At 43.3% G+C, this 14,270-nt stretch overlaps 2 protein-coding genes across 6 annotated transcripts in view; one reads left to right on the top strand and one right to left on the bottom strand.

Moving 5' to 3' along the window:
• The window catches only part of PITPNC1 (phosphatidylinositol transfer protein cytoplasmic 1), an 84,296-nt gene extending 78,923 nt beyond the window's left edge, over positions 1-5,373 (bottom strand). The window contains exon 1 of one of the 4 annotated variants that reach the window (XM_085556683.1): positions 4,777-5,373. In XM_085556683.1, the coding sequence (XP_085412809.1) occupies positions 4,777-4,911 (135 nt within the window). In that variant the 5' untranslated portion in view covers positions 4,912-5,373. Of the gene's footprint in view, positions 1-6; positions 181-4,776 lie in introns of those variants that run through there. The other 3 variants (XM_077787391.2, XM_085556684.1, XM_085556685.1) reach the window with 3 other exon arrangements.
• Positions 5,374-5,508: 135 nt separating this feature from the next.
• Positions 5,509-14,158, top strand: PSMD12 (proteasome 26S subunit, non-ATPase 12). 2 transcript variants are annotated; one of them, XR_014949298.1, is made up of 11 exons: positions 5,509-5,653; positions 7,649-7,708; positions 7,918-8,046; positions 9,104-9,211; positions 10,120-10,224; positions 10,665-10,814; positions 10,989-11,123; positions 11,663-11,775; positions 12,085-12,259; positions 12,710-12,842; positions 13,721-14,158. XR_014949298.1 is itself a non-coding variant. In XM_021537279.2 (11 exons), the coding sequence occupies exons 1-11, from the start codon at positions 5,546-5,548 to the stop codon at positions 13,928-13,930; spliced, it is 1,371 nt and encodes a 456-aa protein (XP_021392954.1). In that variant the 5' UTR covers positions 5,509-5,545; the 3' UTR covers positions 13,931-14,158. The 2 variants fall into 2 exon arrangements, 1 of the variants encoding a protein (XP_021392954.1); XM_021537279.2 differs by having other exon boundaries at positions 12,765-12,842.
• Positions 14,159-14,270: the final 112 nt, after the last annotated feature.

The raw sequence follows: 14,270 nt of genomic DNA, 5'->3' as shown, positions 1-14,270 counted from the left end.
AGTTACCTTCGTTCCTGCAGGATTCCTATATTTTCCAATAAAAACATTCCTCTCTAACCAGTCATCTCCGACTAAGTTCATTACACGAAGAAAAAATATTCAGCAAAACAAATATAACCTCAATTCGCCTTGCAAGAGAAAAGGCTCGATAAGGAACAGCCTCTCCTGTACGAGCGCGGATCTTACCTCTTCAACTGTCAGAGGCATACAGATCCGGTACTCCTTCATGAGCATATTCCTGCTGCTCAGTGCGGACCGGCGAACTGGGAGAAAAGTGGTGATTTCTGCACAGAGATCACGACGGAAACCAAACACGGGGAGAAAGAATTAAGCCTCTTTTCTCTGTGCGCGCTTGACAATGTGTTCACAAGACAGTAATGCAACCATCCAGGAAGGCTGACCCAGCAAGAAGAGAGACCACCACAACTGCTTCTTCCTCCCAGTTCTTCCTCCTTCACACTGCGATCATGGGAATCTCACAGACGCTCGCACCGAGATACGCTACAAAGTCTCAAACCCCCACCGCTCTCGCCCCAGCCGAAGACATCCGTCGGAAGTGCATGGAAACGCCGAGCTCTCTCGCGGCTGTGTCAAGACATGCCTGGGGCGGCGAAAAGAACAAACGAGCCGAAAATGTGGCTTTCGCCCCCGCCGGCAGCACGTCGGGCGGCAGGAGAGATGCGATGCTGATTCCCAAGACAAAGGCTTTTTATAACGTTGCCTTCCCCGGCTGCCAAACGCGGCTCCCACCTCCCCGCCGCAACGCGGCTGCGGCCGCCGCGGCTCCCGCTGGGCTCGGGGGAGGGCACGGGGGGGCAGCGCGGCGCTCAGGCGGGCGGCCGCGGGTTCCCCGGCGCAGCCGCGGCCGGGGTGCTCACGGGCGGAGCGGAGCGGCTGCAGCGGCGGCGGCCCCGGCGGGGCTCGGCTGACATCAGCCGGGCGGCAGGAAGGAGGGAGGGGGCCGGCGCGGGGGCAGCGGCCCCCGGCGCTCGGGCGGGTTCAACGGGGCCGGGCTGCGGGGCTCCGGGCAGCGCCCGCCGGCGCCTCCCGGCAAGGAGACACCGGCAGCGCTGAGCCCCGGGAATTCGCGATTTCACTTAATTCTGTCGTGACGACTTCTCGGGTTTTGGAAGTTTATTGCCCTACGTGCGACAAGGCACCTTGCAAAGCATTTACACCCCGGTGCAGGAGCGGCGAGCCCGTGAGGCTCCTGATACAAAAGGAAAGGAAAGGACAGCGTGCGCTCGGTGCGGACACACACAGGATGTGGAGGCCTCACCCATTTCCCTTCTGGTCAGCCCTCTGCTATCAGCCAGCACATTTTGCAGCACAAATGAACCCCGTTTTTCATATAGTTTTTTTACTTTCAAATGACACGCAGAAAGTTCAGTGAAAAAACGCCTCCTTCCTAGCTGAACTATAAAGCCAGAACCGTTCTAGCAGGTCTCCCCACCTCTTTTAGTGAGGAATTTGTTAGTGAAATAGTTTTTTAATATGCTTGGGATTGTGTTTTTCAGAGAAATGTACACATCATTAAGTTACAACTTGAAATGCACAGGAACCCAATTCTGAAACTACCTGGGAACCCTGAACTGTTACACAACCTCAGCATTTCACATTTAAAATGCTCATCCTGCTGTTTCTCCTGTTCTCCCAGTGGCTATAAAGCCACTCACTGGATTGCAGAGAAGCACTGTAAGAGCAAAACACGAGGTACTGCACAGATAATGGTAAAATATACATCTGCACTTACATACCAGTTGTTTGCAAAGAAAAAAAAATGAAAGCAATGATGTACCATATTTGGGACAGTTAAAGAGCAATTTAGGTCTACAGTGAAGTGTGTGTTTCATAACAAGAAAGAGCAAAAAGCCCCTCAGAATTTCATTGGTTCTGGATGTACATTTCAGAGCTGTGGGTATAATTCTCAGCCCAGAGGACACAGTGCCATCTCCTGGAGCCAACAACGTCCGTTTGCCAGCCCCTTGCAATAATGGCACAGTATTTCACATCCTTGCCTTCCCAGGGAAGTGCAAACACCTACACAAAGAAATAAAAAAATCTGAGAGCTCTATTAACAGTCTGGATTTTCAACTGAGGTATGAACAATGTGTTTAATGAGACTTCTGTCTCAAATCTGACACAGCCATTTATAAATACGGAAACTGTGGCTATATTTCATAATATTGGTACAGTATGTTCCTGGAATTCCAAGCAAAATAGCAAAACCAAGGTACTACCTTGTGATATCTCACTGCAGGAAGGACATTGAGATGCTGGAGTGTGTCCAGAGAAGGGAAGGGAGCTGGGGTGGTCTGGAGCACCAGGGGTGGCTGAGGGAGCTGGAGCCTGGAGAAAAGGAGGCTCAGGGGGACCCTTCTGGCTCTCCACAACTCCCTGGCAGGAGGGGCCAGTTGTGTGTGTGTGTGGGGCGGGGGGGCAGGGGGAACGGGTCAGGCTCTTCTCAGGGAACAAGTGATGGGAGGAAATGGCTTCAAGCAATGCTGGGGGACATTTAGATTGGATATGGGAAAATGTTTTTCACAGGGTTGTGAAGCATTGGAACAGGCTACCTAGGGAGGTGGTGGAGGCACCATCCCCAGAAGTGTCCCAAAAATGTTGTTTGGATGTGGCACCTGGGGACATGGTTTAGTGGTGAACATAGAGGTGGTGCTGGGCTGACAGTTGGACTTGATGATCTTAAAAGTTTTTTCAGCCATAATGGTTCTGTGATTCTGTGGTATTACCCACAGATGAGATGCAATCCAAATTCATATTTAAAACATTCTTCAGTTTTAAGTGATTTTCTAGTGGTTTCTTCCACTGGGAACAATATTTCTGGTTTCTGCTGAAACATGTTATAAAAGAACCTGAACTTGGCATGGGGCCTTGATGCTACCCAGCTATAGGCAAGGACACTGATTTCAATAAAACCAGGAGAAAGACTTAAACTAATTTATCACCTATCATGTGATTTCAACATAAAGCAAACCTTACAGCTCTGTGTACATTGACAAAGCAGATCTGCAGAAAGCAGCATGTCAAATACACTTGCTCAAACTGAAAACCAAGACTAATTCCCATACCTGCAGCAAAACATTCCTCAGTCATGGGGAAAGCAGTGACCCCAAGAATATCCCTTACAACTCCCTGCTGGGAGTGCCCAGACTCTTTCCAAAGCACACTCCCCAAATGCTTCCTGGGGGACATGCTGAGACAGAAAACTTCCAGCTCCCATGAGCCAGGCAGTGCCTGCCAAGCATTCCTGCCTCAGTTTTGGGTTTTGATTCTCACGAATTGGCAGAAATTTTTACTCTTACCTCTGCAACATGCTCTCAATGCTCTGTTGTGAAAATGAGACATTTTTCACTCATTGTTCATTTCTGACCTGGGGGGAAAACGCCCATATGTTGAATTATGCTGAGTATGAACTCCAGATGGACTTGTGTCAGCAAAGTGTCACTTCAGAGTAAGAGATGGTAAAAGCCAAGCTGTTTCTTTGGGTGTTTCACTAAGGATTTTTGCATAAGAATTTAGTTTCTTTTTTAGCCACTCAGGGATTCTATATTGGAGACAACAGCTGCCTCCTCCTTTCCCAGTGTACCCATGCAGGTAAAGGAAAACAACAATTGCAGAAGGCATTTATTTTCTTCCTTTTGCATTCACTTTTCTGAAGTAAATTACTGTGTACAAGACTATGTTCAATTAGATTAGTATGTGACTTTTAACTTCCCTGGAAGCCATCATTCCCAATCCATCACCTGTAAGAATATACTAACATTACCATGAGCTAAAAGAATCAGATTATAAAAATAAAAGCTCTGTAAGAGTTTGTAAATGGCCAGAGTAAGGGAAGAACAACTGATACACTCTGTATGATACATGCATGTATTTTCAGTGCCTAAGTCAACTGGAATTAAGTAAAAATGATTAACGATAATGGATAAATTCTGTTAGCAGATTTTTCAAATCAAGTTTGTGTTCAAACAGAAAGTGATTCAAAGCCCATGATCTGTGCTGTGCTAATTGGAAGGCATGTATCAGACACAAATGCAAATATACAGTATTGGAGCTCTGAATTAACGTAATTGAATTACTCTGAATTTACACCATTGAAGCAGATGTAGGAACTCAGTCTTAATTCTGTCAACAAAATATTTAAACCAGTTATCTCAAATACCCCTTTGCCACATTAACATGTTGGTCTGTGTACAGTATAATCTGAAAGTAGCATGGCATAAAATGTAATTTTGTGGTAACTTCTTTCTGGAAATCCTAAATAACATCCAAAGATTTCCATGGCAGGTGGTTGGAACCAGGTGATCCTAAAGTCTCTTCCAATCTAAATGATTCTGTGATTCTAACTCAGGGTGATGCCTGAGTATTTGAGGTTTGCTTACACACACCAGGGAGTTTTTCTGGATTTTCCCAGAGAATGAAATTTCTGTTATGAAATTGTGTTGGGAGATGATGGCAACCTGTGTTGCACCAGCATCTCACAATTTATCAAACACATTGATGGTGCAACACTGTCTAGATCAGGATCCTGGCGCCATTAAAACCCATGATGTGTCCTACCTTTCCTCCACCTCTTCAGCAAGGCCAGGTCATTTAAAGACTCAAGGCTGGAATGAGATACAGTGAAACCCCCAAGGTGAAATCAGCAGCTACAGAACCCAGAATGCTTCACTGTGGCCACAGCTGCGGTGTGTCCACACGGCCCGGATGTCCCCAGATGTGGGAGAACAACACAAACCCACCATCCTCCTCACTCACCGCTCCCAGCTGCGAGCAGCACCGTGGCTGTGGGAGCTGTGTCCCCTCGTGGCCGTGCTGAGGGGCACACTGGGGGCCGTGGCTGCACTCCGGGAGATGGCACTGGGGGATGACACTGGGACATGTCAACCCCATATCTGGCACCAACTCACAGCTGCCTTTCCTGGGTGCCGGGAGTCCTGGGCTCAGAGGTGCGGACTGAGGGCAGAGCCATTCGGAGGGGAAGGTCGCGGCCCGGGTCCCCTGAGAGGGGCGGGTTAAGGGGGGAACCCCTCAGAGGAGCAGATCCCCTCAGAAGGGTGGATCGCGGTCCCGTCGCCTCGGAAGGGCCGTGGGCAGGGCGGGTCGCCTCAGAGAAGCGGGTTAAGTGGTACATCAGAGGAGCCGGTTGCAGATCCCCTCAGAGGAGAAGGTTGAGTGGCAGGTGCCCTCAGAGGAAAGGGTTGAGGGGCAGGCAGACGCCCTCAAAGGAGCGGGTTGAAGGGCAGATCCCCTCAGAGGACCGGGCTGAGGGGCACACCCCGTCAGGAGAGCCACTGAGGGACACTTGCCCCAGAAGGGCCGCGGCGGTGCCGCTGCCCTCAGAGGGGCCGTGGGCGGGGATCCCCTCACGGGCGGCACCTCCCCCTGCGGGTCCTGAGGCGGCCGGGGGTGCCCAGGCTGTGCCTGCTTGCCGCGGCGCGGGGCCCTTCGCCGGGCCTGCCCCCGGCGCGCCTGCGCGCGGGCCCGGCCGGTTCCGGTGGGCGCTGAGGCGGCGGAACGGGCGGACATGGCGGAGGGCGGCGCGGAGCGGGCCGATGGCCGCATCGTCAAAATGGAGGTGGATTACAGCGCGACCGTGGACCAGAGGCTACCCGAGTGCGAGCGGCTGGCGCAGGTGAGGGGGGAGAGAAGCCCGGCGGGGCGGACGGGCTGAGTCATGGCGCGCTAGGCCGCGCGCGGAGGCGGCCGCATCCTGCCCCACGATGCGGGTCCGGCCGCGGATTCTCCGTGCCGTGCTGAGGAGGGGAAGGAGCGAACGGTTCCGCCGTTTCAGGGCTGTGTGGAAGAGCGAGCAGGAGGGGAGCCGGTGGCCGAGCACTGAAAGTGCTCTCCAAGACAGTGGTCACAACCCCAATGCTGCCAGAGCTCATGGAAGGTCTGGACAACGCTCTCAGATACTTGAATTCTTAGGGATGTCCTGTGCAAAACCAAGGCCAAGAGATGGACTCGATGATCCTTGTGGGCTCCGTCCAGCTCAGCCTGTTCTGTGATTTTGAGAGGGACGAGGTTTCGGGGCGCAACCTCGCGAGTGAGGGAACCAGAGGGCCCCGGTCCGCCACAAGGGCCGTGGTTCTTCGTGCTGGCCCTGCGACGCGAAATTGCTAGTTCATCCCGGGGCTCTGTGCACCAGAGCTGCCTTCGTGTAACAGTCCTGGGTCAGGTTGGACAGACAGCGATGGTCATCCTTAAATTCGGCAACATGCGAACCCCAGGGAGCTGGAACGGAGGGACAGAGCCAGGACGGGCTCTGGGGCTGTCTCTGCCTCCTTCGGCTCAGTAAACAACGCCTGTGCACGCCCTGCGTGACCGCAGGAGGTGTTCCACGTGGGGTCATAGTGATGGAGCATCGGTGGTTTATAAAAAAGTTCTGTGGCATGGAGATTCTTGTGCAGCTCAGATCTCAGAAAAGACAGAAGTATAGAATCACAGAATGGTTTGGGTTGGAAGATGCCTTGAGCTCATCTCATTCCACCCACTGCAGGGGACAACTTCCACCAGTCCAAATGGGCCTTGAACACTTCCAGGGATGGGGCAGCCACAGGTTCCCTGTAGTGGCTGTGGTTTGTTGGCCCGGTAGGATGGCATCTGACACTTTACATGCTGCAAATGCTCTGCTTGATCCACATCTCATTGTAAAAGACACACATGTTGTACAGTTCTGAAGACAGTAGCCTTAAGATAAATAAGTTACATCTTAGATTATTTTAAGATTATTATATGGAGAGCAGGCGCAGGGATTTTATCCCACAGGCACAGCTCTGCAATGGAATGGACATGGCCATGTTTCATTGTGCAATACATACAAACTCTGTGGCAGTAAGACCACATCCTTGACAAACCATTGTATGTAGTCTAAAATATTTCAGCTGGGATGTTTTAGAAACAAATTTCATTTTCTTTGGTTTGTTAGTAATTTTCTAACAATTTTTTGTTTCTAGTTTATAACCGTTTTTTGCAGCCCCGCCATTGCCATGGGTTGTTACAAACTCACCCATATCAACTTTTTTTTTTTTTTTTTTAAACTAGATATTTGTTGGGATTTGCAACCTAGGACTAAAAGTACATTGTAGTATCTTACACTCCTCTAAACAAAGGCAAATATGTTTGTCAAGACCTCTCCAAAACCAGAACTATTAGAATTCCATGCTTAGCCTGTAAAGCTTGTAATTAATGCTTTGTGTAATAAACTTTAATTAAAATATGAATATGGATGAAAGTAATAGGAGAAGAATTTTTTTGTGAAGGTATTTAATTGCTTATCTGATCTAGCTGAAAACTGTGTTTTGGCCAGAGAAGAAATGAGTTTTCCATGCAGCTCAGTGAAAGTGAGCTCACCAAACCTGTCTGAAACTTGCCAGGTTTCTCTCCCAAGGCAGACAACTTAGAGCATGTGTTATGCAAAAATGAAACTGTATCTCTCCAGTTTTATCTCTGTGTAGAAAACCATGTTTTTAAAGTGCTATGCATGCATTAAAAAAAAAAAAAAAGACTTCAAAATTAGTGTGGAGTCTGGTCTGTATTTTTATTTATGTGGAAATTTGAACTACTCTCATTTTAAACTGAATTATGTTCTTAACTCATGGAAATAATTGTTCACCTGTCTTATTAGGAAGGAAGATTGCAAGAAGTCATTGAAAACCTTCTCTCCCTGGAAAAACAGACACGGACGGTGAGTAGTGCACGATGATGCTGGGATGTGCTGCACACCTCACGTTCCACTGGGTTAAAGTGAAGGGACTTGGAGTATCCTTGGAGTATCAGTCTTTCTTTTTTCTAAAAAGCAAGTTAGTGAGACCAGACACAAGGAATTTTTCCCCATTGTGCTGGAAGGCTGCAGGTTGTTGATCCCATCTCTAACACCTTCTTGGTTTGTTTCAGGCTTCTGACATGGTCTCCACTTCCCGAATCTTAGTTGCCATAGTGAAAATGTGTTACGAAGCTAAAGACTGGGATGCTCTTAATGAAAATATTATTCTTCTATCAAAGAGAAGAAGTCAGTTAAAACAGGTGAATTTAATAGTTTGAAATAAAAAATAAAACGGTATTTTGGAGCTGTATTACCTATCTGGTTCCCCCATGTGTGTAGGGACTTTCTGTGTAAAGATGGTGGTTCATTTTTGCACTCTTGTCAATATGTATTCCTTATTCATGTTCAGATGTATATTAAACAGAGTTACTGCATTTTATTGTGCTCATATGAAATGTGTGCTTTGCATGCTTGCTTTTGAAACTGGCATACTTTGGCATCAAGCACTTGTATTTAAGGAAGTGTGAAGTTCATTGCACTCTGTGTGTTCAGTTTGAGCAACAGGTAATTTTAATGGTGTCATTGCTTTAGGAAGGAAAAGGTTACCTATCATTTAGTGTGCAGGATCATCACTAGTGTGTGTAAAAGTAGGAGTACAGTTTAGTTCTTTGTCTTGCACACACTGTAGCTGAAGGTGTGCATCATTCCAGGTGAATTTTGAGGAACTTCTTGAGGAAGACATTTCTTGAAGTTTAATTCTGGGTTTTTTTTAGAAGTAGGTATTTTAATAATAATTTTTGAAATGCTTTGCGAGCATTTTACTGGAAGTGCACATTTCCATACCTGTGCTTGCTACTAAAGGAAGAAATCTTCCCTCTTCCTTTCTTTCCTAAGGAATCTACAGCTGTTCCAAGGAGAGAGGGTAGTGCACACAGTTAAGAGAAGGTACAGGTCTCTTCAGCCATGCAGTTTTAGGGCAGAGAAGTTCTACCAGTCCATGTGAATCCTGTGGATTTGGCAGAATAGGAGTTGGTTTTCAGGATACGGCTGCATGGCATGGATTATTTTCAATACTGGAAAAACTGAGATGGAAAAAACAACAGAACAGCATCATGTTTGCCTTGTAGCATCAGTCTATAGTATCATTGTACACATCATCTTGAATCAAAGGGAGATGTGTCTTGTGTGCTCTTTGCTGAAATGAGTCTCTTCAGTGTGATGTGAAGCTATTTATTACTTACCTCTGAGTGTTGCAGCTTGACTTCATTAGAGAAATCTGAAACCACAGTATGTTTTTCCCCTCTCTTTTCACACTAGGCAGTTGCTAAAATGGTCCAGCAGTGCTGCACTTATGTTGAAGAAATCACAGATTTACCGGTCAAACTGCGCTTAATTGACACATTGCGAATGGTCACAGAAGGAAAAGTAAGGCTTTAAGACTCAATGTCTAAAATGTAGAATAAAAATTTGCCTTGTTTAAAAAAATAGTTTCTTAGCATTATTTTTTAATCTTGTGCAACTAAAACTAAAACTTAATTTTAAAATTACCCTGAGAAGCCATGTAGTTTATTTCCTTCCAAAAGACTGGAGATATTTTCCATATTTAAATCATATGCTCAAACACTGGTCATGTTCCTATGATGTGGGTATCTGGTTGTGTTATTTATATAGTTAGTAACACATTTCAAAATTCTAAAATGCCATTTCCTTTTCACTTTTTAAAATGTTATGTATTTGAATTTGTTGGGGAAATGGGCAGGTTTAAATTAATTTCTCCTGAACTTAGCAAGGTATTGCATATAGTTATGATAACCAGATGGTAATATCAAGTGAGTTACTTACATTGCATTCCTTTTGCTTTAAGAAAAGAAAGAATTGTGAATTAGGCAAATTTGTGTCAATTTTATGACTTCTGTTTGTTAGTCTAAATTGTTAGTAATCAAGTATTTTTGATTAATGGCTGGTTAGGAGTAAGTGGAATAATTCAAAGTGTAGTGCTTACTACACATGAACCATTAAAGTTTAACTTCCCAAATCGTTTGATATATTCTAAGAGACGAAATATGCAATACTTTATTCTCAGTGCATATCCCTTGTGTTTGCTGAAAGAGTCATAAATCAGTATAGACATTATTTTTTAGATTAATTTGGGCCAAACAAGTTTGGCATGTCAGGTATCCGTTGTATTTCATCAGTGTAGTGGATGGATAAAGAACAAATAAAGTGATTCTATGATGACAGCATCAGGTGTATTTCCCAGTGGGGTTGCAGTCTCAGAGATTGCACTCCTCTTTAGAAAATTTCAATGTTTATAAACTTCCTTCTACCCTCAGATATATGTGGAAATCGAACGTGCTCGCCTGACAAAGACACTTGCAACAATAAAGGAACAGAATGGGGAGGTGAAAGAGGCTGCCTCGATTCTGCAGGAGTTGCAGGTAACGCCTTTGTACTCAGAATTGCATCAGCAATAGCAATTAATTCTGGCTGTTCTGAGGTTGTTTAGAAACTGAATCAGGTATGCTTGCAGAAATGCCTGGGATGAGATGAGCTGTTATTAGTGAAAGTGCAGTTCAGTTTTAACTGCTTTTGTTAATCTCATGGTTGGGTTACATAGAATATCTCCTACTTGGAAAGTAGATTTCAATTCTGTACCTAGTGCATTGAGTTTAGTGTTGGTGGATTCTTTGCTGTAAGTGGGGGCGATAATTAAAATAGAATAACCTTAATTCCATTTTCACTTGCTCTCTAATAGCTTTTCTTCTGTTGTTTTGTTTTGGTGTGTTCCCTCTCCAGACATCCTCCCACTCTTCTGGCACAGTGAAGCCTTCACCTGATTTGGCTTTGACAATATTAAGTAGTTATAATTTCATTTCAGGTGGAAACCTACGGTTCAATGGAAAAAAAAGAACGTGTAGAATTTATCTTGGAGCAGATGAGACTCTGTCTAGCTGTAAAAGACTATATTCGGACTCAAATTATCAGCAAAAAAATTAATACAAAATTTTTTCAAGAAGAAAACACAGAAGTAAGTAATTGGATGATTTCTCACTCTTTCTCCCTCCCCCACCCAAATTTTAATCTGACTTGCCTCTCTTCAGGTCCAAGTGTATTTATTTAAATCCCTTTGTTTTTTGGGGTTCAGCTGAATTTCATTTATGTGTCATGGAGCTGTGTTAATTTGACTTTCTGATTGTTTCAGAAATTAAAGTTGAAATATTACAACTTAATGATCCAGCTGGATCAACATGAAGGCTCCTACCTCTCCATCTGTAAGCACTACAGGGCCATTTATGACACTCCCTGTATCCAAGCTGAAAGTGAAAAGTGGCAACAGGTAAAAAAACTTATACTGCAAAATTACTGTATTTCCATGTGACAAATACCCATTTCTTACCACATCAGTGTATAGTGGATGAAACAGCTCATCGGTCTGTTTTTACTTAAATGGCTGTATTAACAAATTGGTTAGTTGAAAACAGATAGGATAGAGTTGATTTCAAAATAATGTTTGTTATGAGTATCTTTATTTTGTTACCTTAGAAATTGAGAATGTCTAAACTCTTTCATACAAGTGCAGAGATTACAAACAGCTGTGTAAGTGTGGTCGCAGTGGTGCTGTTGTGTGTGCAGTACAGATGTCTTTTCACATACAAAAAGTTGTTTTTCTTCATGTATTTATTCTAAATACTAGAATTTTGGTTAACCTGTGTCAATTTAAATGTACCACAGTTCATTTCTGAGAGATGACATCAATTTCACCTTGATTTCTTAATACACTGAGCTTAAATCTTTTACATATTAAACTCTAAGCTCTGTATCTGTTTTGGCAATTCCTCTGTTTAATTTTAAAAAACACACTTTCCTCTTCAACAGGCACTGAAGAGTGTTGTTCTTTATGTTATTCTTTCACCTTATGACAATGAACAGTCTGATTTGGTGCACAGAATTAGTAGTGACAAAAAGCTAGAAGAAATCCCCAAGTATAAGTAAGTATTCTTTGATTAAAAAGTCTCTCCCTAACAGTGCAAGTAAATCTCTTTATGCTGTCTGCTGTAAGCAACTCTGAATTTAATGCTGCATTAGGCATACTGTAAAAGTGTCATGATTGTTCTATGTGAAAATAAATGTCTCTTGTAAGAGAAAGATCTTTGTTACAAAAACAATCTGACTTTAGCTGCCCCCATTATTTATGATAATAAGAATAAAACATTTAAAATTTTGCCTTTGATCTATTTTAAGTATGAATCAGGCCTTATTAAGACAGGATTGTAATTCAACTATACTAAACCATTTAGAGACCTCCTAAAACTATTTACCACCATGGAGCTGATGAGGTGGAGTGCCCTAGTTGAAGAATATGGGAAGGAGTTAAGAGAAGGATCCCTTGACAGTCCTGCAACAGATGTTTTTGGCTGTACAGAGGAAGGTGAAAAAAGATGGAAAGATTTAAAGAACAGAGTTGTGGAACATGTAAGTATCTGTAAACATCAGCTGTTTACTCAGTGCCTCAGCTAAAAATGCTTTCTGCTTGCCATGTTTTAATCACAAAGAAGAGAAAAAAGTAGCTAATAAATCAGCAGGTAAGGTGTCTTTTCTTTTGTGTTGTATTTCAAGATTTTATTTGCTTGTATATCTTTATTGTATGTTTATATTTGGCATAGTTGCCACCAAGAAGAGCATATTGCACTCAAATGAGATTCAGCATTCATGTTTCAATAAAGCATAAATCTGAAAGTCTTGCTTTGTATTAAATTCATAATTGGTTGATTTCTTTTCTTAATAATTTATCATGTAGTGACTTTTATACCTTCTACCAGCAAAAGAGCTTTTTGTTCACAATCCCTCACATCCCACAAGCTGGACTGCCATTAGAGCACTACAGTTCCTAATCTTTTAACATGGACTTTTATATTTTTGCAGCCTGCTTCAATTATTTTTTGCACATAACCCTCTACTCTGAACACTTTTATTCCAGAATATTAGAATAATGGCTAAGTATTATACCAGAATTACAATGAAGAGAATGGCACAACTCCTGGATCTCTCAGTTGATGTAAGTCTTGCTTTGCTTATCCTTCTTTCATAATGGGATGTGTTTGTGGCAGAGATGTGAATATTCAGCAGAGTAATGTTCTTGTTTGATTTAATTTTCTGCCTTTATGGGAGTTAGAAAACTATTAATTAAACCTTAAACTCAGTTTCATGATGCACATGCCCATAAGGCAAAAGCTGCTCTTAGAAGTTCATTTATGTTCAAGGTCTTGTGTAAATGCTGGAGCTTCTTGTCTGGTGTTTCAGTGTTACAAAGTTCTTGTGAATGAGTGATGAAAACCAACTGAAGAGAGGGTCCTTCACCTGTAAATGTCCCTGTTCATGGGTGGTGGCACTTTGGGAACATGGGGTGGAAGGGTCTTCCTGTCACCTCCCTTTGTGTTTTCAAGAGCTTTCCAAGGGGAATGACACATCCTGGTATTTTGAGTGCAAATGAAAAGCTTTACCCTCTTCATGGAATCTGCTTTTCCCACAAACTCAGGAAAAGCCCTTTTTCACAGTGGTCAGTAATTTACTGGGGTTTTCCCAAGCCTTGTTCTGGTATCTGTGTAGCCAAGTACTCCAAAGTGTAAAAGTCTATTGGAGTTGTATATTACACTTTAATTTTATGAGAGATAATCAGATATAGGTCAATTGAAAACAAAAAGGTTTGTTTGTTTTTTTTTTTTTAACAGCTTGTGCTAGTACCTTGCAATGCCAGCATGTGTAATATTAAAGTATCCTGCATTTTTTAAAGCACAATATTGTTACTGCTGTATTTGTGTATAAACAAAATCTTGTTCCTGGTGCTTTCATGCTGTTTGGGAGGAATTCTGGTGGTTTGTAGGTAAAAATGCTGTTTTCACTGTTTTCTTGACTTAGTGCTGTTTGTCTTTACAGGAATCGGAGGAGTTCTTGTCTAACTTAGTAGTTAATAAAACCATCTTTGCTAAAGTAGACAGGCTGGCAGGAATTATCAATTTCCAGAGGCCTAAGGACCCAAACAATATACTCAATGACTGGTCTCACAAGCTCAACTCCCTCATGGCCCTAGTTAACAAAACCACACATCTCATTGCCAAAGAAGAGATGATCCATAACCTACAGTAAGGTGCCTCAATAATCTCAGTACTTTTAAAGAAGGCATTAAATCTTCATAATAGAGACTATTATTACAAGTGTGTATATGGTTTGTTTTCTCCCTGTCAAGCCTTCCTGGTCTAAAATTTAGAACATAATTCTGAAATTCCTGTTGACAATTAAGTTCCCTTGATTATTCATTCAGTTGTTAAATGTTTTTGCTACAATTGGTGAAAGAATAAAACTGTATTGCCTGTATATTAATAGTCTCATGATTTCTTTTTTTCAATGTGAACCCTTATCTGTCTATAATTCTGTGGTTATTTCATTACAGGACTATTTTTGAGGCTGTGATTGAGAGGATATACTG

The sequence above is a fragment of the Lonchura striata genome, chromosome 18, assembly GCF_050655825.1.
Source record: "Lonchura striata isolate lonStrDom1 chromosome 18, ASM5065582v1, whole genome shotgun sequence".
NCBI lineage: Eukaryota > Metazoa > Chordata > Aves > Passeriformes > Estrildidae > Lonchura > Lonchura striata.
Note: the sequence above shows the minus strand (reverse complement) of the source record. Positions and strands in the feature narration are given on the sequence as shown.